General features: G+C 32.6%; 3 protein-coding genes across 3 annotated transcripts; 2 read left to right on the plus strand and 1 right to left on the minus strand.

The window, feature by feature from the left end:
• Window positions 1-3,145: 3,145 nt before the first annotated feature.
• LOC105121309 (4/1 protein short form protein) lies at window positions 3,146-5,478 on the plus strand (the record flags this gene model as incomplete). The annotated part of the gene is made up of 7 exons (XM_011019905.1): window positions 3,146-3,275; window positions 3,420-3,475; window positions 3,621-3,698; window positions 4,436-4,509; window positions 4,594-4,727; window positions 4,822-4,917; window positions 5,069-5,478. Coding segments are annotated over 7 exons (735 nt in total), but the record flags the coding sequence as incomplete, so codon positions are not given.
• Window positions 5,479-6,865: 1,387 nt separating this feature from the next.
• On the plus strand, window positions 6,866-13,164 carry LOC105120946 (mannosyl-oligosaccharide 1,2-alpha-mannosidase MNS1-like). The gene is made up of 12 exons (XM_011019381.1): window positions 6,866-7,341; window positions 7,599-7,711; window positions 7,842-7,907; window positions 8,017-8,188; window positions 8,347-8,436; window positions 8,647-8,771; window positions 9,499-9,564; window positions 10,182-10,290; window positions 10,381-10,479; window positions 11,790-11,870; window positions 11,952-12,122; window positions 12,505-13,164. Exons 1-12 carry the CDS (start codon window positions 6,970-6,972, stop codon window positions 12,751-12,753), a joined length of 1,713 nt encoding a protein of 570 aa, XP_011017683.1. The 5' UTR covers window positions 6,866-6,969; the 3' UTR covers window positions 12,754-13,164.
• A 1,435-nt stretch (window positions 13,165-14,599) lies between these two features.
• LOC105120947 (probable receptor protein kinase TMK1) lies at window positions 14,600-18,175 on the minus strand. Its single transcript, XM_011019382.1, has 2 exons — window positions 15,857-18,175; window positions 14,600-15,437 (listed from the first exon to the last, which is right to left on the minus strand). The coding sequence occupies exons 1-2, from the start codon at window positions 18,138-18,140 to the stop codon at window positions 14,935-14,937; spliced, it is 2,787 nt and encodes a 928-aa protein (XP_011017684.1). The 5' UTR covers window positions 18,141-18,175; the 3' UTR covers window positions 14,600-14,934.
• Window positions 18,176-25,833: the final 7,658 nt, after the last annotated feature.

Here is a 25,833-nt window from a genome sequence, read left to right on the forward strand (position 1 = left end):
CATGTATTTTCAAAATGCATATGGACTCCTTAAGCAGTAAAGATCCAATGTATATGATTCATATATAAAAGAAACACAAAGATTTAAATGAATAAATATAAACTTTGCAAAACCCAAAAAAATAAACATATTATTACTCTAAAATTGCGTACTATATGATCATTATAATAAAACCTTGCCAAATCTTTAAGAGATATCTTTTACATTAGTTTTGGCAAATATTATAATGTTTTAAGAATGATTATTGTTTATTATAATTTTAAAAAAAACAACGTAAGAGAAAGCATAGACCACCCGCGTAATAGCAATCAAACAATTGCCTAATTATATAATGTTTTAATTGGTACTATTATTATATTATATTCAATCTGTTTTTGTTAAATAACATTCAAACCGATTTTCTAAAACATCAGAATATCATTAAAATATTTAAAATCAATCAATATTAAAATATAAACATCATTTATTATTATTATTATCATTATTATTATAAATAAAAACCTAACACCTCTTGGTTTTACAAGAATTTTAATTGGTTGAATCCGCTTAACTTATTAAATTTTAAGTTTATATTTTAATGATTATAAATTTGAATTTTCTTATCTTACTAAAAACTTATATTATTGTCAATTTTAAAATTTATGAAAATAATTAAGATACGCATAATTTAATTCAAATATTCAATTTAATAAATAAAAAATTGACTGATTAAGAAGGTTTCATTTATTTTAATTTTTTTTGGTTTTCAATTCTATCTTTTATTTTTCTTAACAATAGCATATATATATATATAAACCTCACTTGGAGTTTCTAAACAAGCTGAGAGGCAGACTATATGCCAACAACAATGGCAAGATTAATCTGATGATATTATAGGATAGTCTCCCAGCAGAAAATGTATATTATAGACAATCACAAAAAAACAATTTTTACCTTATGCTCCCATGTTTTTTCGAACAATCTAAACACCAAGAGACAAGAGTCACCCTAGGTAGCTATATAATCATTTGCCATGAAACCTGCTTGAATACAGTTCAGCCACATTAATAATATGAGATTACATATACAAGAAGCACGCCTTCTCCAAGCATTGTTTATCCTGCTGTCAACACGATAACTTACAGCTGAGACAGTAGCATTACTACAGATTTGATGACCCAAGCAAACATCAAAAAATAGGAATCAAACAACAAAGAAAGACCATATTTTCATAAAAAAAAAAAAAAGAGAAAGAAACATGGCAAAAACATCTTAAACAAGTCTTAAATCGAGTTTTATATATTAGATATAATCAAAATCTTAATTTAAATAAAAAATAACATGAGTTTTAAAAAATTAAGCTAAGAATTTAAAATTAACTTGAATAATAACAAAAATGATTGAAACATTATCTGACAGACGTTTGTACATGGTCTTCCCAACCTTTTCACTGTATAGCCCAGAGAATTGTTTTAGAAAATTTGAACTCGATTCAATAATTAAATATAAAGTTATGAATATTTATTTAAAATGATATTATTTTAATGATTTTTAATAAAAAAATTCAAATGATATTATTTAAAAAAAATTAAAAAATATCAAACTAATTTTCATCATGACATATTTTAATACATTAAATCAACTAGATTAATTTTAAGTTGAATTTATTTTAACCTAACTCATATCAAAAAATAGATTTGGGGTCGACTCTCAAAGCTAGACCAGGTTAATTAATTATGCAACAAACGTTATGACATGCAGGCTATAAGGTCAAAACAAGTTATGGCTTATAACTAAAAGAGTTATAAGTAATGAATATAATCCAAAACTAAAATTTTTGAAGTTTTAAATCAATAAAACTTATAAAAAATATCAACAATTAATTTCTATTGTGATTTTAAAATTAATCAAACCCAATAAATATGTGACGGGGGGTTTAAAATTCACCATTAAATTTGGTTTGATGAAAACTCATCCAATCAACATCAATCAGTAGTATAATAGAGCTAAGTTATTTTTATGACCAACAAGCAATTATATTAAGTCAATCAATATTAGTGTTTACGAGGAAGAGAGTTTTAGGACGTAACTCAAACCATGTTTTTTAAAATTTTAATTTTTTTAAATGAAATTTTTTTATGTTTTTAAATCATTTTAACATGTTGATATTAAAAATAATTTTTAAAAATTAAAAATATATATATTTTAATATATTTTTAAAGAAAAAATATTTTAAACTATAACTGTTATTATAATTTCAAACATATCTAAAATCTTGAATTTAAAAAAAGTAAAAAATCAAAACCTTAGATATTGCTATAAAACATGTCATATTTCAAGTGGTTAAGCTAGAAATCCAAATCAATTTAAAAAAATATCTTTTTATTTTTTAAAAATAAAAAATATATTTACGAAAATTAAACTGAGTTGATAATATTATAAATTAACCTAACAAATAAATCAGGTCATTTTCAAATATAATTTGATATAAAATCTTACTGGAGCTAGGTTATGGATTGATAAGTCATTAACTTAAATGGTCAGAGTAAGTTTTACATCAATGCCCTCAATTATACCACTAATATCAGATTATCTATCAAATAATTTTTTTTATCAATTTTATTCTTAAATTTTTATAAATTTTTAATTAGAAATCTATATTTTTATTTAAATTGCACTTTTTCTATAACAAATTACAGGATTTTGCATATAGCTTAAAGGATCTGTTAATTGATTCTAACGAAAATTCTAGTTAATAAATAAAAATATTTTTCAAAAACAATTGACAAAAAAAATAATTTAGAATAAAAACTTGCAAAAAAAAAAAAAACCATTAAGCTGTAGAAAGGGCTGCTTGTTTTAATAAGGCCCAGATAAAGAAACCTTGCCAAAAAATAAAGCCCAACCCAACCCATTTAAATTACGAATGGCCCGTATGTATAATTATAAACACACACAATAACTAACTATCTATTAGACGGAGATTTATTTTCTTTTTTCTTTATTTTATTTTATTTTGAAAAAAAAAAGTGATTTTTAGGAAATAACCCATAATTGGGTTATGATAAATATATTTATAGGCTTCCTTCGATCACATTTACGAGGCACTAAAAAATCTCCTTTCTGTTTGGTTGGAGAAAGCACGAGAAAATCGAAATGAAAATTTATTTATTTATTTATTTTTCTGAAGGATTTCAAGAACGGTATCACGGAAATTCAAACTCTGAGATCAAATTTGAATGCAGAGACTAAGAAAACAGAAGCACTCGAGTTCACTTGCAAATCTCTTAATCAAGGTGTTCCTCTTCTTAATTACTGCTTAATCTCTCTCTCAATCGCCTTTTTTCTTTTCTTCTTTTCTTAATTACTGCTTAATCACTCTCTTAATCGCTTTTTTATTTGTTGAGTATTCTTATTCTTATTCTTATTCTTATCTGCAGAAAATGAGAGACTTAGGAAGCTGTACACAGGATCTTTGAACAATCTAGCTGAAGAGGTACGTGCAATTTTGTTAATTATTAAAGCAAGTTTTTTTTTATATGTTGCTTAGTTTTTTAATCACTACAAGTTTCAAGCAGAATTGATTGATAAAAATAAAAAACTAATTAAATTTTTTATTGCTTGAATTTATGTGAGTACAGCTTGAGCGCCGTACGAAATGTGTAAGCTTGAATGAGGAGCTAAAAAGATCGAGAGATGAGCTGATTAATAAAGAGGATGTAAGTTAATTTCATGATTATTGATGCCTCGAGTCTCCTGTTGATTGTGAGTAGATCAAAGTGCTATGTTGAAGCATTACATTACCATACGATGTGTGATTCAATCCTGAATGAGTTTCTTGAATAATGTCAACCCGTTATGGGTGGTGTGATGTGGGAATGGGATCCATCAGTTGAATCCACCTATTATGGTTGATATTATTGAGGGAATTAGTTCAATGTGGCTATTTTGAGAAGAATAGCGTTACTTATAACTAGAGAGTAATTTGGAGTTTAATTTCTTTGAGAGATGATAATTTGTTGTGAAATGGATAATTCAATCTTGGATGGATTTCTCGAGTAATTTCATGTGGGAATGGGACCTGCCAGTTGAATCCCCGACGCGATGGTTCATATTTTCGGGAAACTCGTTCAGAGTGGCTATTTCGAGAAATAGCGTTACTCATAACTCAAGTAATTTGGAGCCAAATTTCTTCAAGAGATGACATTTTGTTGTGAAATGTATAATTCAATCCCGAATGAGTTTCCCGAATAATTTTGTATGAGAATGGAACCCATCAATGGAATCTACCATGTCATGGTTGATAGGGTACTCATAACTGGGGTAATTTGGAGCTCAATTTCTTTGGCGATGATAATTTGTGATGGGATGGAGATGGTTTCATGTAGAACATACACTATCTGATTGCATGATGAACATTGTATACCAGGATTAAGATGTTAAAATATGTGGGCAGGAGCATAAAAAGGCAGTGGAATTGCTTAAGAAAGACTACACGACTAAGGTTGGAGAATTAGAGGACCAAATCAGGTAGCTTGTCTAATTCTGGGGGATGATTCAATTACTTTCCTCCGAGATGACTGTTCTTTTCTGCGTGATGATTATGCATGTTAGAGGGTTTCTACTTGGGAAGGAAACAAATGAAGCAACTGTGACTCACCTCCGCCAAGATTTAGCAGCGCATAAAGCTCATATGCAAACTCTAGCAAACAGGTTGGACCGTGTAGCTTTCGAGGTGGAATCAAAATGTGAGGTTCATAATTTGTCAAGAATTCTTGAACTTGGTAGTTGGATTTTATTATACCAAAGGAATAGTAAACTTTGCTGATCATTCTGTGACAGATCATCTTGAGCTTCAGGATCTGAAGGACTGCCTCATGGTTGAACAAGAAGAGAAAAATGAGTTGAATAAGAAACTCCAGGGTTTGGAAAAGGAATGTAAGTGTCTTATCTTTCTGTGCCTAATACATTTAAATGGTTCTGAATAACTTCGTACTTGTTTTCTTGCTCAAAATGTTTCTTCCGAGTAACTGAGTTTCCTTTGGCATGCCATGATGCGAATGGTTTATCTGTATCTGGTGAATTGCAGTGCTGATTAGCAAAACAAAGCGGGTTGAACAGCAGCAAGATTTGGCTTCCAGTCGACTTGTTGAAACACTAAAACAGAAGATTATGAAGCTGAGAAAGGAGAATGAGATCCTGAAAAGGAAGCTTTCTCATTCAGAGGAGGGCTTAAGGATGGTAACTGAAACTTAGAATAGATTTCTGCTTGTTAGAATTGAACTTTACCATGACAAGCTGTAGGGCATCTAGCATTTGGTGCACAATACAAATGAATCAGAGATCCTATGCCTTTCAAGTTCCTGCCAGGTTCAGCAAACATTGAGAACCTTCATTACTGTTTCAAGTATGTTTACTTCCTAATAAACTGCTTCTGGCACTTTGACTAAACTTGTTCAGTCCTTCAAGGACAAGAAGAGGACTATTACATATAATCAATTTTCTGGTGTTTGCAGCTAACCACCAACTGCCATAGAAATGCAATGGATGAGTGACTTTCAAGCACTCTGATGGGAACAAAAATATGTTTCTTGCTACCCATAAAGCCGGCCAACAACAACCCTCTGTATCTTTCGACCTAAGTAACAACGTTGCCTGAATTTATTACATCATTAAGGCAAGAAAAGGAGAGAAGAGCTACCGTTTCAAACTAAGACAACAACTGAGCTACCATTTCAAACTAAGACAACAACAATAAGAAAAACTCATATTGGTTCTCAACCTATACGCAAATCTTCAATGAAGTCCTCAAACTATCCATTTCCTCCATTGGGTTTAGTATGCTATACATTCCTCAATGGAGTCTCTCAATGAAGCTATAACCTTCCCCATTCTAAGACACCAAAATGTGTTTCAGGTTGCTGCCTTAGAATGATAGAGAAGCTAGAGACCTAATCTTCGTCAAAATCTAACCCTGGTATGTTGCAAAGACCCAATCTTTCATATCAAATCTAGACAAAGATATTCAGAAGGTTAATGACTCAAAATAGTCCATGTGTTGCGAATGTGCTTGCGTGCGATCATCTGGTCTTATATCAAGATTTACATGAATTGTTCGCTATCGTGCTATATGGTTTGAACTTTATATCTAATGTAAACTTAGTTTAAGATGTATTTTTATTTTTATTTTTTACTAAATCTCACTTGTAATTTAGGTTTAGCAGTACAATATATGACTTGATTGAATACAAAATGTGACTAAATTATGACTCTGATATATTAACTTCTAAATTAATCTAAAATGATGTTATTTTAATATATATTTTTTTAAAATAAAATAATATTGTTTTATATTTTTTAAAAAGTTAAATAAGATTTTAACTGAATTACAAATTAACCTCTTAAATTGATCTAAATAAATAATATTGTTTTATATTTTTTTAAAAGTTAAATAAGATTTTAATTGAATTACAAATTAACCTCTTAAATTGATCGGGTTAAATCTTATTTAATTTATTTTAAAATTTGATTAGTATTAAATATTAAGTCAACAAATTATAGAGTTTATTTACTAAAATAAATTTTAAATTGATAATTCATCAAATTAACTCACAAAACTAAACTTATTTTAATATATATTCTAATGCACCTAAAGCCTCGAATTTACTTCATTGTATTGCATAATATATGCAATTTAGATGTAAATCTTAAAGAAGAAAGACGAGATCAGGGAACGTATCATACTTTGGGAACCCAGTTCATTAAATTAATAGTAGAGAGACCTAGTTAACAATTAGTGGATCGTTAGGAGAGTAATGTGATGTTTACCAAAAGACAAGACAAGTCTTAACAACATCGTCCAATGACTTCAGTTTTGAGCTGACCTTACGTAGACTTCAGCACATGAATTAAATATATTAAGAAAGGAAAACTATCCCATGAGCCTCTCTCCCCTAAAATTTGGGTTTGTTTCTTAAGTTTTAATCCAAAATGGGAAAAAAATCTTCTTCAAATTTATCAATATTTAATCCAAAATACTACTTCAAGAAACCCCAACAATTTGTTCTTGTCATTTTCGGATTCATCTCTCTAGTTTTGCTTGTTTCTGACCGTCAAATTCTTACCAGAGACCACCAAGAAGAGGTTTTGAGATTGAATGAAGAATTGGCACAGCTAAAATTGCAGCTTGAAGATTTTAATGTAAAGGTTAAATGGTCAGCAGGCCTGGACAGTGCAAACATTAGCAAAGATGATGATGATGATGATCCTGTTAGTGTTGAAAGAAGAGAGAAAGTCAAGGAAGCTATGCTTCATGCTTGGACTTCTTATGAGAAGTATGCTTGGGGCCATGATGAACTTCAGGTCTGCTTTCTTTCTTTTCTTTTTTGTTTTTTAATCGCAGAAACTTACTGGGTTTTTAGTGCTTTTTATTATGATTTCTTGATCAAGTTCAAGACTTTTAGTATCTAGGGCTTTATTTTTATGATATTTAGGGTACGAATCCAGTTTCCTAAAGAATATTTGTGTTCACCTTTCTGTCTGTTATGAGAAATGGGGTTGGGGGTTGAGGTGTGGCGAGTCAATTTTGCAACCAATGAGTCAATTCTGATTCTAAACAGCCACAAACAAAGAATGGAGTTGATAGCTTTGGTGGTCTTGGAGCAACTCTAGTGGATTCTCTTGACACATTATTTATAATGGGTCTTCATGAGCAGTTTCAAAGAGCCAAAGAGTAAGTTTCTATTTCTTGAAAGTTGATTGGAAATCACTGTGGTTTATAATTTGGTAATTTTTTAAATTGTTTTATTTCTAGATTTAGAAATGGTTGTACGTAAGCTGGCTTTTATGTTACTTAATTGCAGGTGGGTTGCGAATTCATTGGATTTCAACAAGAATTATGAGGCTAGTGTCTTTGAGACAACCATAAGGTGGCATTAGAAGTTCTAATCTTTAATTTTAGTTGCGTTACATTTTTTGCAAGACTACATTCTACCTGTGTTGCTTCTTAACTCTTTTGTCTACTTTTGCTGTGTTCAGGGTTGTTGGAGGGCTTCTCAGTGCTTATGATCTTTCTGGCGACAAAATTTTTCTTGAAAAGACTAAAGATATTGCAGATAGATTGCTGCCTGCATGGAATTCTCCTTCAGGAATTCCCTATAACAGAATTAATTTAGCGCATGGGAGTGCACACAACTTTGGGTGGACTGGGGTAATTTCTGTTGTTCATTGGCTTTTTTAATGCTCCCAGATTATTCCTCACCTTGTAATCTGTTCATACAATGCACTGAGAAGCCTGCTTTGGTCGTGAGCTTGATAATTCAAGACATGCTCAACTCATTTTGACTCTAATGGTTGTGTGTTTTATAGGGAAACAGTATCCTGGCAGATTCTGGAACAGAGCAGCTTGAATTCATTGCTTTATCTCAAAGAACAAATGACCCAAAATATCAGGAGAAGGTATTTGCACTCTAATGGTTGTATGTCTGGAAGTTTCACTTTTGAATCTTTTTTTTTTTTTCAAGTCATGTTTCTTTAGTTGAGACTAGTTTTGGCAATTCCAAATATGACATGTGACTCCCAAAGAAAGCATGGTAATAATAATAGATGTGGAACTAGAGTGTTTTGTTATATGCTTTCTGTAAGTTTTTCTGTGAACTGATATTTCAGGTTGAGAAAGTCGTAAAAGAGCTTCAGAAAAACTTTCCAGCTGATGGTTTACTTCCCATATATATTAATCCTCACTCTGGAACAGCTGCTTACTCAACAATAACATTTGGTGCCATGGGGGATAGGTATTGATGCGTATTGTTGTATTTAAGATGCAATTAGCTGCAGAAACATTGTAAACTGATTTTACTGAATACGTTCCTTTTTATAACATCTTTTGATGCTAAAAAAAACAAAAAAGTAGTTTGTCAAGCTAGCTATATCATTTTTAAGAGGGCAGTGATCAAAAAATCATCTTGTAACCACCATCCTGTCACGTATCATCCGACAATTAAACCTGAGTAACATGAATTTCGAACAAGATATTGATCTCGTCATGTATGTTAAAGAAGCCATATATTGTGCTACTTGAATCCACTACTTAGATACCATGATCAAATGATACAGGATTCATTTATGAAATGGTGCTTGTGATCCTTTTTTTTTATCTCACATAAAATGTTCTATAGTGTTCATTCCTAGATTTTATGTTTCTTGCTGGCAACAATCTAAGTCAAAAGTTTGATCTCGTAGAAAGTGCTGTAACATTGTACTTGGTATTGCAGGCTATTTGATCAAATGTTTGATTTACTAGGCAGTTTATGAAACCACCCAGATGGTTAATTCCTTATGTTGTGTTGATTATTGGGCTTGATGACCTGCCCTTGAGAGGGATAGTTATGGACATTCTTAAACCTTTCTAACAGCTTAACTTTCTAGATTGAATGGTTCTTTTAGCATAAAACAACTTCACGATGTCATCCATGGCCTCTTAATACAAGCATAAATGACACGATGCTATTTTTTTTGCAGCTTTTATGAGTATTTACTCAAGGTGTGGATACAAGGGAACAAAACAGAAATTGTGAAGCACTACAGGTAGTCTATATTCCCAATTTTAAATGATAAGCATTGATTATGCAATTTCACTTAAAATGCTTGTAATTTTGTCAGCTGTGTGGTAGGATTGGCAAAATTCCAAAAATCATGGTGTTACATATATGATGATAAAAATTCCTAACTGCTAATCTATAACCTGTGGGAGAAATGTTGCATTTCTTAGTGTTATATTTAGTTGCTTAGTTGCATTTCTTAGTGTTATATTTAGTTGCTAAATGATAAAATGTAGGTTACTTTACTAATTTATTGTTTGTGCCACCATGAAGACACCTATACCTCTGTCTCTCGCCTCGTAATATTATTTTTGCAAAGCTTGTAGAAGTGAGTAGCACAAAGTTTCAGTTCCCTATAATGTTGATTTCTGTGATGAAAAATTTATGGCATTGGCTTGTGATCTTGGAAAATCAATGTTAAATATTGACATAGGATGCTGTGATCAATTTCTTCAGTTGGTCACTGAACCATTATGATAAAGATGAGCTTTGATTATTATTTCCCTCATCTATTTGTAATGGTTACATGACATTTTGCATTTTGAGAACTCTCAAATGAATCTCTACATTGACAAAATCTTTGTTAATGAATACTGCAAACAGAGAAATGTGGGAGACATCGATGAAAGGTCTCCAAAGCTTGGTTCGGAAAACAACCCCATCATCCTTCACATACATTTGCGAGAAGAATGGAAATTTTTTATCTGACAAGGTAGTCAAACAATTTGAGGAAATCTCCTAACTATTTGATGACTAAGTTGTTGTGTGGTCTTTCAAGAGCTTAACTTCTTCATCACTGTAGATGGATGAATTGGCATGCTTTGCTCCTGGCATGTTGGCTTTAGGATCTAAAGGTTATGGCTCTGGTGAAGCCGAAAAGGTTTTATCACTTGCAGAAGAGGTATTAATTAAGAAATAGCCTTTATATTTATTGATTTTGTAATCATTGTCATTTGCACTAATGTGTTTGTTTTCTAGTCAATTAGTATTAGTCTACACTGCAATGCACCAAGCTAATTGTATTAAGACAGAGTATATAAAAAGGAGTTTCTTGGATTCAACTGACTTTGTGGTGTGTTAAAACTCTTAAAAAAAATGAATTTAGAATATTGACAGTTTGTGAGATAAGAAGATCTGAATGAACCAATAATCACTGAATTTTCAAATGAGTTCTGCGTCTTTTGTGAAGTTTATAAGAAGCAGAATTTATGGTGGTACAAAGTTAAGTTTAATTGATGAGGGATACCTTGATCTTCTGAAATTTAAGGTAATCTCATTGTGTTTGCTTTCTCTTCTTTCTATCATGCCCCAACCCATCAGCCTTTGAAGGCTCCTGACCACTATGGATTTTGTATTGATAGTACAGGAATCTGAATGAAGTTTTGTAATGCCACGTGTCAGTAGACTGCTGCTTCTGTCACTGTGCTTGCAATTCTCCTAATGTATTTCCATGGTTCAAAAAAGATAAAATTTAAATATTTTTTGTTGAATTTAGAGATATGGTTTTTAAGGAAAAATGGATGCTTATTGTTGCCAACTGGTCTTGAAAACTGCTTAGTTTTCACAATAGTTGGGATGCTGGGATCAAGAATACTGGCTGTCACACAAGGGAATACTAGAATTATGGTAATTTTACATTCTTCTACTTCTAGATCAACGATAAGGTGTCAAACATAAAATTGTTGAGATAGATAGAAGATGGCTGAAGGAAGACAGAATTTTGTGCGGCAGAAGTGACATGGGAATTTAGATGAAGTGACTGGGAAATGCTTGGATGTGTGTGGAGTAGGTTATTTGGTAAGTATGAAAGAGTTCAAGTGTTGAAACCACAATGAAAATATGCTTTATTGAGGTAGAGTCGTGTTTTTTTCAAGAAAATGCAGTAACAAAGAGAAGCGAGAAAAATAGCACTGTCTCCACCATCACTATCCCTATTGTTACTATGATTGGTATTAGCTAACCTCAAGGATGCATTTGCAGAAAGCTTGCTTGCCTGGCCAAAAGTTGAGGTCCATCATATAAGCAAAAGCATTTAAAGAAGCATATAGGCAAAAAAAATTGCAGCTGAGAAATTGAATATGCTGGTCCCGTTTCATGGCTTCCTAATCTACTAATTGACTGGTGCATAGTTATTTTGTTCGTGGTCCACATGTTTATTAGTTTCAGATTTCGGTGGCTACATCTAATTTAATTTTTGGCTTTGAACTGTAGCTTGCATGGACTTGTTATAATTTCTACCAGTTGACACCTACAAAACTGGCTGGAGAGAACTATTACTTTCACCCTGGACAGGTTTGATACTCTCTTCTAGATTGAAAAATGGAAGATATTCACTTGTTGTATGCTTGATACTGAAAGAAGATGAAATTGCAGGACATGAATGTTGGAACTTCATGGAACATTTTGAGGCCTGAGACAGTTGAGTCACTCTTTTACCTGTGGCGTATCACTGGAAACAAGACATACCAAGAATGGGGTTGGAATATTTTTCAAGCATTCGAAAAGAACTCCCGCTTAGAGACTGGATATGTTGGTCTTAAGGATGTAAGATTTCTCTAACCCAAAGATTGTAGTCTTAATGTTATATAACAAACACCTTCATGCATGCACACGCATAATGACCCTAGTCCAGTCCGTGTATTCTGTTGTGTCTTTTCAGAAAGGTATGACTTGAATCCTCTACTACTTTATTGCATGTTCGCGAAATAGAATGAACCAGAACCGCAACTCCTAAATACCACTGGTTTTTCCCATGCTTTGTGCTGTTTAGTTGCCTCAAAATTTTGTGCTTTTGTTAAATGTACGGGTCCTATATCCATTTTAAAATCCCATGCATGGATTTATTTTAATGAATGATCCTTAATTAGAACCGAAAAGCAAAGCATTATAAAGTTTTGAACTCAATTATTCTTGTCTATTCGCACAGGTGAACTCAGGTAACAAAGACAACATGATGCAGAGTTTCTTCCTTGCCGAGACGCTCAAGTATCTGTACCTCCTATTTTCACCTACATCTGTCATCTCTCTGGATGAATGGGTATTCAACACAGAAGCACACCCTCTGAGAATTGTGACTCGAGGTGATCTTCATCAAGAGAATTTCCAAGTTGACAGGCAACAAAAGTTACCAATTCATTTTCGTGGTAGAAAGGAGGGTCGACTAGGATACAATTAGCTGCCATCCTCCCCACATTTTCAGTCAGCTCACTTGCCTCCTGTCCTCGCATACATCAACCATTTAAAAGGTGACGGTGCAGAACTTTTATATTATTCAAGATTCACAGCACCATGAGTCCTTGAACCTGGATAAAGAGTGACACTGTCAATCATGTCCATCAATTAAGCAGTCAGGGTGGTGCTGGTCAGCATTCTGCCCCAGAATTTATGTCCTCTTGTTTCCAGCTTGGATGGTTGTGTAAAACAGATAGCACATTGTCACTAGAAATTATCATATAAGACATGATTGAGGGGCAAATGAGCTTTTGTACACATACAATATGGGTTCACAGGTCATAAAGAATGGCTATAGATTATTGAAAATAAAATAAAGGGGACCAAAATATATTCATGCAGAATTCTTGGTGTATTTAAACCTTGTCAACTGGATACCATAAGAAAAGAAAAATCAAGTATGCTGTTTCTGTGAGTCTGGATAGTGCATTTCTTTCTCGAAAGAAAATCTATCAATTTTATATAATAGTTATTTAGTAGTAACAACGTAAGATTTTTCTACTCAGAAATACCATCACCAGCGAAGATTTTAAGAGAGAACTAATGTTTTGAAGTGAGATGTTATGCTTGAAAAGGTTAGTTAAGGTTGTGGTTTTCAAGTAGGTATTTAATCGAACAACCTCGCAATATAAAGTTGAACAACTCTGAAAATGTTAGTTGTGCTAGCTTTATGATCAATCATGAAACTGTAACTGTGAAAGACAGCTCAAAGAACAACCTCTTTAATGAAATAAATACCATCATCAAAATTGCCACCTCATACGTGTATTTTTCCTCCGTCATCACGACATCCATAGTTTTTCGGTGGGGCAAGTTTAGGTTAAATCGGTGGAAAAACAAATTAAAACAATTTTAAAGCAAAGTTTTGACAAAATAAAAAATAATAAATTGATGATTGGATTTTAATCTGATCAGACCTGGATTAGCTAAATTACCGGATGAACCCAAGTATTTTACTAGGTTAACAATACAAAAATTATTTTTTTGCAACCCAGTTTATTCTAAACTCTAGATCGAAGGAGCTTTACATTACTATTAAGCCCGTTGGAGTTTACTAGAAAGAATCATTATTGCAAAAATAATTTAATTATGTTTCCTAAATGTAAGAAATGGAGATTAGGTCTCATGGCATGTGCTGGCACCTACAAAAAGTCATCCTGGAATCAAGAACAGAACGTGTGGACCACTACAAAAGTCATCCATTGATGAAGGGATCTTTCTGAATTCCCTCTCAGCATGCTGTGGTTGCACCTTTGAAGGAATGATTTCCATGTGAAGTCACTTTTAAGTTCAGACCATTCCGTTTTCCTACAATATAAAGCACACATAACCTTCTTTTTAAAATTGAATGATTAATGAATTTTACTTGAAATTACTTATGATTTGCTATTATATATGATATTATATGATGACATGATTCAAGATTGAAATATGAAAAAAGTAGCGCAAGAGAATTAAAACAAAACATTTATGTTGTCCACAGTGACTACAAATTAGCCGGCACAAAAGCTTAAATGCTTGAAAAGTAGGAATATTATCAGAGCCTGTCATCCAGCTAACATCCAACTCATCAGAGCATGCCTCCACAGTGGCGTCTTTTTTTTTTCCTTGTACAAAGCAACTAACCTTGAAGCCTAGTTGACAATTACAGGATCTTAACTCCTTCCATTTGTTTTCACAAAGCCTTAAGAATTACTCAAACACGTCAAAAGCTGGCAGGAAATATGAGAGCAAATTCCAGGGAAAATGATGAGAAAAGGGGTGGGTCAAGGTGATCATGGACCTACAGGATGTAAATGTAATGAAGTAGTAAGATGATGAAAACCGAGTGAAGAAATATATTACAACATCCCCCATTGTCTGGATAACCAAATCAATTGGTTAGTTACAAGGAATTGATCAAAAACGACATGGCTACTAGTTTGGCTCTGTAACGAATAAGATCATTCAAGGAAAAACAAAAAATGAATCGATCAATGTAGCAAAACAGTGGTGGTATCAACTGAGATTTTGCATTGCGGCTTGCGGGGTTGAATAGCTTGTTAGCCTATCTCATTCCCCCATTCATCTTTAACTGTATGATACCTGTCTCGTCTTAAGAAATATACAGATTGTTTCTTTCTGGTCACCGACAATCGGTTGAAGTAAATGAGTCTGAAAATCCTCCTGGAATACTTGATTGGGATTGGGAGTAAGACATGTTAAACATTGTCGAAGTACCTTCATCAGCTTGCCATCTTTGGAGAAACTGAGGAAGGCTCATGTGGAGATCAATGCCAGAATTGCCTTCCTCTTCATGGTTGGTAGGTTTCCATTGTTCTACTAGAGGTCCTAAGACGTTGACAGCATGGCCCATATCTGGTCTTTGGTGTGGCTCACGAGCTGTGCAATGCCCTGCTAGCTCGGCCACTTTGAAAATGCTCACAAAGGTCTCCTCGTCAGGATTCAGAGTTTGGTCGATTGCCTTTGGAAGGTTGTCCTTGTTGACTAGGACACGGCGGAACCATGTGACCAAGTGAGCCCTTTCATCCGGCACTGTATCATCTAGAGCTTTTCTCCCCGTCATAATCTCCATCAAAATCACTCCAAAAGCATATACATCCACTTTTGTTGTAACCCTTCCAGTAGCTGTGCAGGACATATTAGGTTCAGTTCATATTTGAAGAGAACAGTCATCAACAAATCAACATATTCAAGATGAAGCAAATGAATATGAAAACTAAATACACCAACATCTAAAGATCTTATTAACAGGAAACAACTGAAAGATAAAGAGGATCATGCCACTAGATCAAGAATCACACTTTCTGAAACTTCAGTGTGCATAGCAAAGTACTAAGCTCGTCGAAAAATGAAATGCAAGTGTGTAGGAGGCCTTAGGCTTTCCTATAATTATACAAATGGGTAAAAGTAGGCAGTTTTACTACTTCAAGGTTGCAAGCATGGAAAGATAACAAAATACGAATTGATGCAATATAATAAGCTAAGGAAACTTGCAATCACTTGAATGGAGACAACCAAGTATGGACATTTAAACCTCTACTAACCAGCATATTCGGGTGCAAGATAGCCAAAGGTTCCTGCCAGCCTTGTCTCCATAGAATACTTCCCATCAGGCGCATTTTTAACCAAACCAAAATCAGCAACCTTAGCTCTCATGTCATCTCCAAGAAGTATGTTTGACGGCTTCAAATCTCTATGAATGAAACTCTGCTGAGCTAAGCTGTGCAGGTATTCCACTCCTCGAGCCACATCCAGTGCAATTGTAACCCTCTGTTTCCAAGTAAGAGGAGGGTAACCAAGTTCTTGCCATTCAAACAAATGTTGCGCGAGAGTCCCCTGTGGCATGTACTCATACACCAAGAGCCTCTCATTTCCATTTATACAGTAACCCAAAAGAGCAACTAAATGCCTGTGCCTCACTTTGGTAAGCACTGCAATCTCTGCCTGGAACTCATTCATTCCTTTTGTCCCCATTGCCCCAGATTCCATCCGCTTCACAGCAATCTTAGTCCCATCATGCAATTCGCCCTTATAAACCACACCAAAACCTCCCTTACCCAGAATGTTATTCTCGCTGAAATTATCAGTTACTTGTCTAAGTACCTCGATTGAAATCACAATGTTCCCACCCTCAAAAAAGTGCCGGCCACTATGGTTGCCACTACTTTGACTTCGTATTTCACTGAGAACCCCGTACCCATTCGTGCAACACGATGAACCATTCTTAACCAATGCATTGATTCCATTCCCATTCTCTTGATCATTCACTCTCCCAGACTTCCCTCTCTTTTTCTTGCGATTAACCTTGAACAACACGAAGATGCCAATAGCACCAACAATCACAATACCAACAACACCAGCAATCACACCTGGACTCACCTTCTTACCACCATTTCCTCTTCCATTAGGAACACCTCCAGGTGTAGTTGTATTTGAATCTGAACCAGATGATGATGTCCCTCCACTTCCAGAACCCCCACCACTCCCAAGCAAAGGATTACCTGGTGTAATGGTTAGCTTCACTGAAGATGCGAAAGCTGGGATCTTCCCAGTGAGATTGTTATTGGAGACATCAAGAAGCGAAAGTTGAGACAACTTCATCAAGCTATCGGGAATGGGACCTGATAAATTATTATCATTCAATTTCAAAGTTGTCAAAGCAGTGAGATTAGCAAACGCAGGAGAGATTATCCCTCCAAAATGCTGCTTCCCCAAACTCACTGTAATGACAGTCTTTTTTTGTGAATCACAGGTAACAAAAGGCCAACCACTGCAAGCATCATTCCCTTTCCACGAATCAGACAGCATCACAGGATAACCAAAACCACCAGCAATCTCGAGCAAAGTGGTCACTTGTGAATCACAAGCAACACCAGCAGTATCCACACAAAAATTATTAAGACCACTATTATCGACTTCAACACCTTTTCCAAACTGAGGCACAGGACCTTGTAATTTATTATTATGAAAAGAAATATTCAACAAACCAGCTTGGGAAGACAAAGAAACCGGAAAGATCCCAGTAAACTGATTATCCCTCAACTGCAAATCAAACAAACTCTTGCTCTTTGAAAAATCTGGAATTGGCCCAGTAAACTGATTCTTCTGAAGCCAAACTTGGCTCAATTGCTCCATTGAAGGCAACACCTCAATAGTACCAGACAATCCCATTTCCTGATTATTAAGCCACAAATTCTGGATCCCAGAATTAGCAAAAGATGGAGGCAACCCTCCAGTTAAGTTATTATAGGACAATCTAAGATTTTGCAGACTAGGAAAAGAAGCAAACATATCAGGTATAGTACCAAAGATGTTAGCGTGACTAGCCTCAAAAGTATTTAAACTAGAAGACTCAATAAGATCAGTAGAAATAGCCCAAGGTTCCAAATTTATATTCGCATCCATGCTCAAAGTTTGCAAACTAGTTAACCCTTTAAAGAAATCTATAGGGATACTGGTGAAATTATTAGTACCAATATAAACTTCTCTCAAAGAAGCTAAATTTGCAAGAGAAGGCAAAGGACCGATCAGCTTGTTTTCTTGAAGAGACAAACTTTGAAGTTGAGAAAGCGTTGAAAGCTCAGATGGGAGAGTCCCTGAGAGACCTTGAGAAGCTAAGTTAATGGAAATCACATTGTTGGAGTTGTCACATTTAACACCATTCCATTTGCAGTAGCCATTGGTGTTTGTTGTTGACCAGCCTTTTGGTGTCGGGGTTAGGGCAGAGGCTAGTTTTAGCATGGTGCCTGCATCATCCGCGGTGGTTGTTGTGGTGGTGGAGAGGAGGAGAGAGAGGAGGAGAGAGAAAGAGAGAAGAAGGTCAGCCATTGAGAGAGAGAGAAACAGAGCGAGAGAGAGTTTTTTTTTTTTTTTTTTCCTTCTTATGTGTTATAAGGTCTTCTTGTTTTGTTTGGTGTCGTGATTAGGGTTGATCGGTGTTTAGTTGTTGTTTTTTTAAGATATTTTTTAATATATTAAAATAATATTTTATTATTATTTTTTCAAAGTTATTATTAGTATTAATATATTAAAATAATTTAAAAATAAAAAAATTAATTTAAATAAAAAATAAAAATTCTTATTTTAAAAAAATACTTTTGAAAAACAAAACTAATCAAGATATTAATATAATTTCATTTTTTCTATTTTATTTTTTTTATTGGTGAGGGATATGGTTTTTTAAAGATTTTTTATGGAAGCAGCTTAACAGGTAATTAAAGTATATTGGAACATTATATTATGGAAAATCAAAAATAAAATCAATTATTTTTTAGTTATTAAACTTAAATAGACTTAAAAATTATTTAATTGAAGATTTAAATTTGTTTATGTTAAAAAAATACAAATATAAATTTACTCGTTAATTTAATTTATTCGGATATGATCAGGTTAAAATTAATTGTTAAAATTTTTTATTTAAAAAAATAATTAAAATAATATATAAACAAAATAAATTAATCTAAATCAACTCTCATTAACAGCCACCAAACCTTATCTCATATTAACCCTGGGTTTTTACAACTATGAAAATTATCTTTCCCCATTTAACAATCAATGTGATGCTTGCTGTCATTGGCATGGTTTCCCTTCCCCGTATGTTTCCTTCTCTTTTACACTTTTGTGAGGGGCAAAAAAAGATAATGATCAGTGATTTGTAAATTGATAAATGGCTCTATGATCATACCCACCAAGAACACCGTAATTTTTTAATTAATTTTTATATATCAAGATTAAATTTGTTTAGCAACTAAATAAATCCAAGCTTCGAGGGTTGATTATGATTTGTTTATTTCTCATTTAAAAATGATATATATAGATAGGTCAACCAAATATACGTTGGTGAATTTCATAAAAATACATAAGTATAAAATAAGTATATTTTAGTTGATTCTAAATAGATAGTACATTCTAAATTTAGTTAATTTAATAATATGATTAAAAAATATTAATAATAAATAAAGCAAACAAGAAAATTAGTAATAAAAAACTATAAAAAATTAACTTCTAATATTATATTTAGGAGGAGAATTGACAATAACAAACTATAAAAAAATTACAAGTATTATAGTTTTTTTCAAAAAACTAAAGATTCATTATCACTTCACCATAATCGTTACTTTATCACTGAAAAACAAGAAGCTTATGGAGACCATTTTAATTTCGAAGGTTGAAAAAAACTGAAGTAAATTGGTTTCAAGGCTTATAGTAAGACTGAAATTTATGATGCCTTAACGAATAAATAAGACTATAATTTCGATGGCTACCAATCCCTAATTAGAATCACACTCAAAGTGAAGAAAAAAACAACAAATCAATTAAATAAAAAAACATCAAAAAATTAGAAAATTAAAAAATAACATTTGACTTCATTTAGTTTCAAAGATTGAAACTGATTAAATTGGACTTATTATATCTAATTTAAAAAATAAGTGTTCTTTAAATTAAGAATCTTACTTCCTAGCATTAACAAAAATCAGAACTCACAACCCTTTTTTAATTTTTAAATTTTTAAATTTTTTAAAATGTGATAGTGATTATTTTTAAAAACAATTATATTTAAAAATAAAATAAAATAATTTTAAAAAAAATATTTTTAACATCAATATATTTAAAAGTATTACAAAAAAATTAATTTTAAATAAAAACATTTTAAAAATTGTAAAATACAATTACACCACAACCCCAAACATCCTAATCATCTCCATAGTTCTTCAAGCGAATCACCCTCTCAACATTAATCAATCTCGCTGTCTTCCAATATCTCCATCTCTGTTTCGTAATAACATAGATAGTGGCTTATATTGTTTGATAGTAGTTGGTTGTTTTCTTTTGCAGGATAGAATTTATATTAATTTAGTTTTTGTAACAGTGGTTGTCTCTGTCAACAATACTTCTCTGTTTTTTTAAATAAACTCTGTTGATCGATTACTTATTAAACATCATTAATTTCTTATCCAGATTAATATAATATAGTTTTTTTTTTCTTAACTATAGATGTTTTGTCTGGAAATGACATGAGGTAGAGGAAAGTAAGAGAAGGAATTTTCAGTGGACTCAATTTTTTTTCTTTTTTTTTTTCTTTTTTTTTTCTTTTTTTTTTTAACGTGGGTGTCCAGGCCAGCTTGCGCGTACCACGACCAATCCCACGGTCCACTGAACATCCTGCAAGCTCAGTGAACAGATAAGGCACCGCTGGGATGACAGGCATACCGCACAGAGAGGATCCAGTAGAAACATGAAGGAAACAACTTGCTAACCCCACTTCCATTGGGATTTGAGCCTAGGCTCGAAGGAAGGCAATCAGCCCCAACAGCCACTGAGCCATGACTTTTTCTCTCTTGCTTGATGTACATCTGTTATTTTTAGTTTAAAACCAAACCGAAAACAAACATTCCTGACTCAAACCGAACATGAAACCGAGATGGAAGGCCACACCACCAGATGAGCCGCTGCTGGAGTAAATTAAGAGACATGATAATTGAAGAGGGATTTTTTTTGTTGATTACTAATGATTAGCAGACAGTAAGAGGAGTTCTTAGAACAATTGATAAAAATAAAATAAAACCGGTCACTCCTGTGGTCTGAGTGTTGTTGGCTTCTTATTGGGCATCCATGCTCGTTGAAAAGGATGAGTGTATAGTTTCCAAGTGATATAATGTGATAGTGAAGTAACTGAGATCTACACAACAGATTTTAAAATTAAGTTAGGACGTGTATTTTTTATAAAAATTTAGAATATAAAACACACTTTTCAGAGAGTAGAATTTTCTTAAATCCAAAAAATAAAAATAAAATAAGTGTATGATTTTGCAAAGTGAGCGAAGATAACTCGTGTTATTGAAATATACTAGTTTACGTGTCTCCATTTTGTATCAAATTTGTTTTATCGTAGTAAAGAATACCTAGGTTTTAGAGAATTATTTCATAGTCTTATTAAATTTAATTTAATAAGTTATTTTTTAAAAAATTTAATCTAATTTTTATATTTAAAATTAAATTATACAAGTTTATTTTGATATAATTAGTTTAAAAACAATCTGATTAACTAATAAAAAAAATTAATGATAAAATTAAAAAATAATAATATAATTGACAAAAAAAATATCCAAACCCAACTTCTCCAAATAATCTAAGCTAAATTATATTAAAACTGTTAGGTTGGTTGTCATTTCATGTAAAGCACCAACCATTGACAATTGACTATTGGTAGCCACCATTGTTGAATGAACTAGAATTGATGGCCACCAATGTTGACAATAAACCAAGAAGAGCCTCCATGAATGCCTATAAATAAAAGTATATGTTAGAGAGCAAAATGAGAGAAAGAAAAGAGCCAAAGATGTGAGAAATGTAGGAGAGAGTGGGCTGTTGAGAGTTGTGAAAGAGGGGATGATTCCTCCCCCTCTATTGTTGTAAATCTTGTACTCTCCCTACATAATGCAATGACTTCTCCCGTGGATGTAAGCGGTTTTTCCGAACCATGTTAAAATACCGTGTCTTAGTGTGCTTGGCCTCCTATGAACAAATATCAGTACATTACCGGTCGGAATTCCCAACAAAAACTACCTTAATATGATCTAAACAGTGAGAATATATAATATTTAATGATTGATTTTTTAAAATAATTTATTTAAAATAATATTGTTATGGAAAATGTTTTTTTGAAATAATATTATTTTTTAAAATATTTATTTAATCACTTGAATTATTAATTGAGCCGCATATTTACTCGAGTATAATCAATTTAAATTTCTCGTATGATTCAACATAAAACCTAGCATGAGACAGGTTTCAAATCCATCAACTGCTGATGAGTGTGACTTGAAGTGTCGTTGTGTCTATTTTATTATTAATAATAAAAGATATTTAGTTCATGTAGTTGTTTGGAACTTTGGATACTGAATTTTAGCGTGAAAACGAAGCTCAAAGATTACAAGACTTTACACGCAAAAAGCCTCAGACAAAGATCAATGTGATGGGGCCCAGCAACAACTAACATGGGGCTCCCTCGCTAGGCTATTTTTAGTGTTTTTATTATTATTAATAATAAAACCAAACAAGCCTTGACCAGATTACAACAAAAATATCGTTACCCCACAGGGATTTGAGCCTAGGCTCGAAGGAAGGCAATCAGCCCCAACAGCCGCTGAGCCACGACTTTTTCTCTCTTGCTTGATGTACATCCGTTATTTTTAGTTTAAAACCAAACCGAAAACAAACATTCCTGACTCAAACCGAACATGAAACCGAGATGGAAGGCCACACCACCAGATGAGCCGCTGCTGGAGTAAATTAAGAGACATGATAATTGAAGAGGGATTTTTTTTGTTGATTACTAATGATTAGCAGACAGTAAGAGGAGTTCTTAGAACAATTGATAAAAATAAAATAAAACCGGTCACTCCTGTGGTCTGAGTGTTGTTGGCTTCTTATTGGGAATCCATGCTCGTTGAAAAGGATGAGTGTATAGTTTCCAAGTGATATAATGTGATAGTGAAGTAACTGAGATCTACACAACAGATTTTAAAATTAAGTTAGGACGTGTATTTTTTATAAAAATTTAGAATATAAAACACACTTTTCAGAGAGTAGAATTTTCTTAAATCCAAAAAATAAAAATAAAATAAGTGTATGATTTTGCAAAGTGAGCGAAGATAACTCGTGTTATTGAAATATACTAGTTTACGTGTCTCCATTTTGTATCAAATTTGTTTTATCGTAGTAAAGAATACCTAGGTTTTAGAGAATTATTTCATAGTCTTATTAAATTTAATTTAATAAGTTATTTTAAAAAAAAATTAATCTAATTTTTATATTTAAAATTAAATTATACAAGTTTATTTTGATATAATTAGTTTAAAAACAATCTGATTAACTAATAAAAAAATTTAATGATAAAATTAAAAAATAATAATATAATTGACAAAAAAAATATCCAAACCCAACTTCTCCAAATAATCTAAGCTAAATTATATTAAAACTGTTAGGTTGGTTGTCATTTCATGTAAAGCACCAACCATTGACAATTGACTATTGGTAGCCACCATTGTTGAATGAACTAGAGTTTGTGGCCACCAATGTTAACAAAAACTACCTTAATATGATCTAAACAGTGAGAATATATAATATTTAATGATTGATTTTTTAAAATAATTTATTTAAAATAATATTGTTATGGAAAATGTTTTTTTGAAATAATATTATTTTTTAAAATATTTATTTAATCACTTGAATTATTAATTGAGCCGCATATTTACTCGAGTATAATCAATTTAAATTTCTCGTATGATTCAACATAAAACCTAGCATGAGACAGGTTTCAAATCCATCAACTGCTGATGAGTGTGACTTGAAGTGTCGTTGTGTCTATTTTATTATTAATAATAAAAGATATTTAGTTCATGTAGTTGTTTGGAACTTTGGATACTGAATTTTAGCGTGAAAACGAAGCTCAAAGATTACAAGACTTTACACGCAAAAAGCCTCAGACAAAGATCAATGTGATGGGGCCCAGCAACAACTAACATGGGGCTCCCTCGCTAGGCTATTTTTAGTGTTTTTATTATTATTAATAATAAAACCAAACAAGCCTTGACCAGATTACAACAAAAATATCGTTACCCCACCAAGTTTTATCTTCATGCCATGGTGGCTTCATTTCCATGTGAAGTTTTTGATCCTAGGCTTTGCCAACTTGTCAAAGTTATATGGTGTACATTACCTCCTAATCCACCATGCAATGCTATTGTAATTTTAGGAATTTTTTTCTAATTTTTTTTTAAGTTTTAAATTAATATTTTTTAAAAAATTTTATTTGATTATTTTGATATTAAAAATAAAAAATAATTATTTTAAAAATTAAAAAAATATTTTTTAGTTGTTTAACTTGGTGGCCAGCCACCCTAAATCAATCTTATTCGTAATTTAAATATTAATTAATTTTTTTATATTACTATTTTAAAATTATGGTTCTCAAATAAACATTTTATTTTAAGAAAAAAAACCCTTTATAGTACTATTTTTTTATTATTTTTTAATCAATTTGCATGTAAATCAAGATTATATATTTTTGCATCATGCAATTAATGAGTTGCATCCAGCTTGGCCGAAATATTTCGTTCCATTTCACGCGTTATCCTAAATGGTAATATTAGATAGCAGCAATAAATTCTTCGTATATGATATTCCTTGAAAAGCAAATCTTCAAGGCCATAGAAGGCCTGCAAGCAGAGATATTGACAAATCCAGATGGCTGATTGAATTTATTTGGTGCCAGGCCATCTACCAAAATTAAAATATAGGATGTAACATGACTTCTTGGCATGAGCACATGAAAGGGTGAATGGGGCTCTCAAAAAACAAAAACAAAAATTAAAATACGTGTAGGTCTAATCTGTGAGATCCATATGGAAACCCTCTACGCACAATCTTCTCATGAACAAGGTTGCTTTACAAATCCCAATTTATGGTCATGTACCAAGATCTGGCAGCATCTTGTTGTTTGATTATGCCATTCTTTGTACAAAGGTTAAGATTTGTAGGCATAATAATGAAATCCCATAAACCCTGTAGCTGGTCGAAGATTTAAGTTATGAATTAATCAAATTAACTGATTTTAAAAAAATTAAAATCATGTTAATTTAAATATTTTTTAAAAAAATCAATTAAAATTTTGATCAAAATTAAAATAACAGATTAATTCAGGTTTTTATCATGTCGCATCACATCACTCTTAAATAATTTTTTATTAAAACTTAATCTATGTCGACTTGAGTAGACCACTAGGCTTTGCCAGATTTAACAACTGTGATTACAAATATTCTTCAGCGAACTTTGATCAAATCTCGAGTAGAGCTACTAAGTTGGGCAGATTAGATTTGATAACTGTGATTGTTGGTATTCTCCAACAAACTTTCATACCTATATGCACACCTTTGAATCTCATATGATCTGCCCAGCCCATGTTAACAGGTTTCCTTGCAAGCAAGCGAACAGAGGACAATTGTTGCATGATATTTGTATGGACAGAGTCCAATCTTTGAATTGATCATACCGTGTTTGGATAGCTACATGGGTCCAACTACGTACGCTGGGAGGGAGCGATGCATTGAATATTTCAGAAAATCCAGCATTCAATCCTCAGGACAGCAAATTGGTGACATTTGGAGGTGATGGTTATGGACATGAGACCATTTCCATTTCACATCTTCACTCTCCTGCCCTCTCCCCCCATTGAATTCTCTGAAGCATATATAATACCTCTCTGCCATTGTCCTTTGCAGCTGCTGAGCGTAAACAAAATTGACAAGTAAAATAGCCATCTAACGAGGTAGGGTCTTAATACCAGCCCAAGAAAATCTTAAGAGTGGATCTTGAAATAAAATCATGACTAGGCTTGAAGTCATTGCTGCACATGATTCGGGCTTTGAAGTATGCATGATTTCACTCGGTTTGATTTAGTTTCTGGGCTGCTGTCTTCGAGATGTACTCCAACAGGCTTGAAGTACACGTTCGAATTGTA

Source organism: Populus euphratica, unplaced genomic scaffold (genome assembly GCF_000495115.2).
Source record: "Populus euphratica unplaced genomic scaffold, PopEup_1.0 scaffold31.1, whole genome shotgun sequence".
NCBI lineage: Eukaryota > Viridiplantae > Streptophyta > Magnoliopsida > Malpighiales > Salicaceae > Populus > Populus euphratica.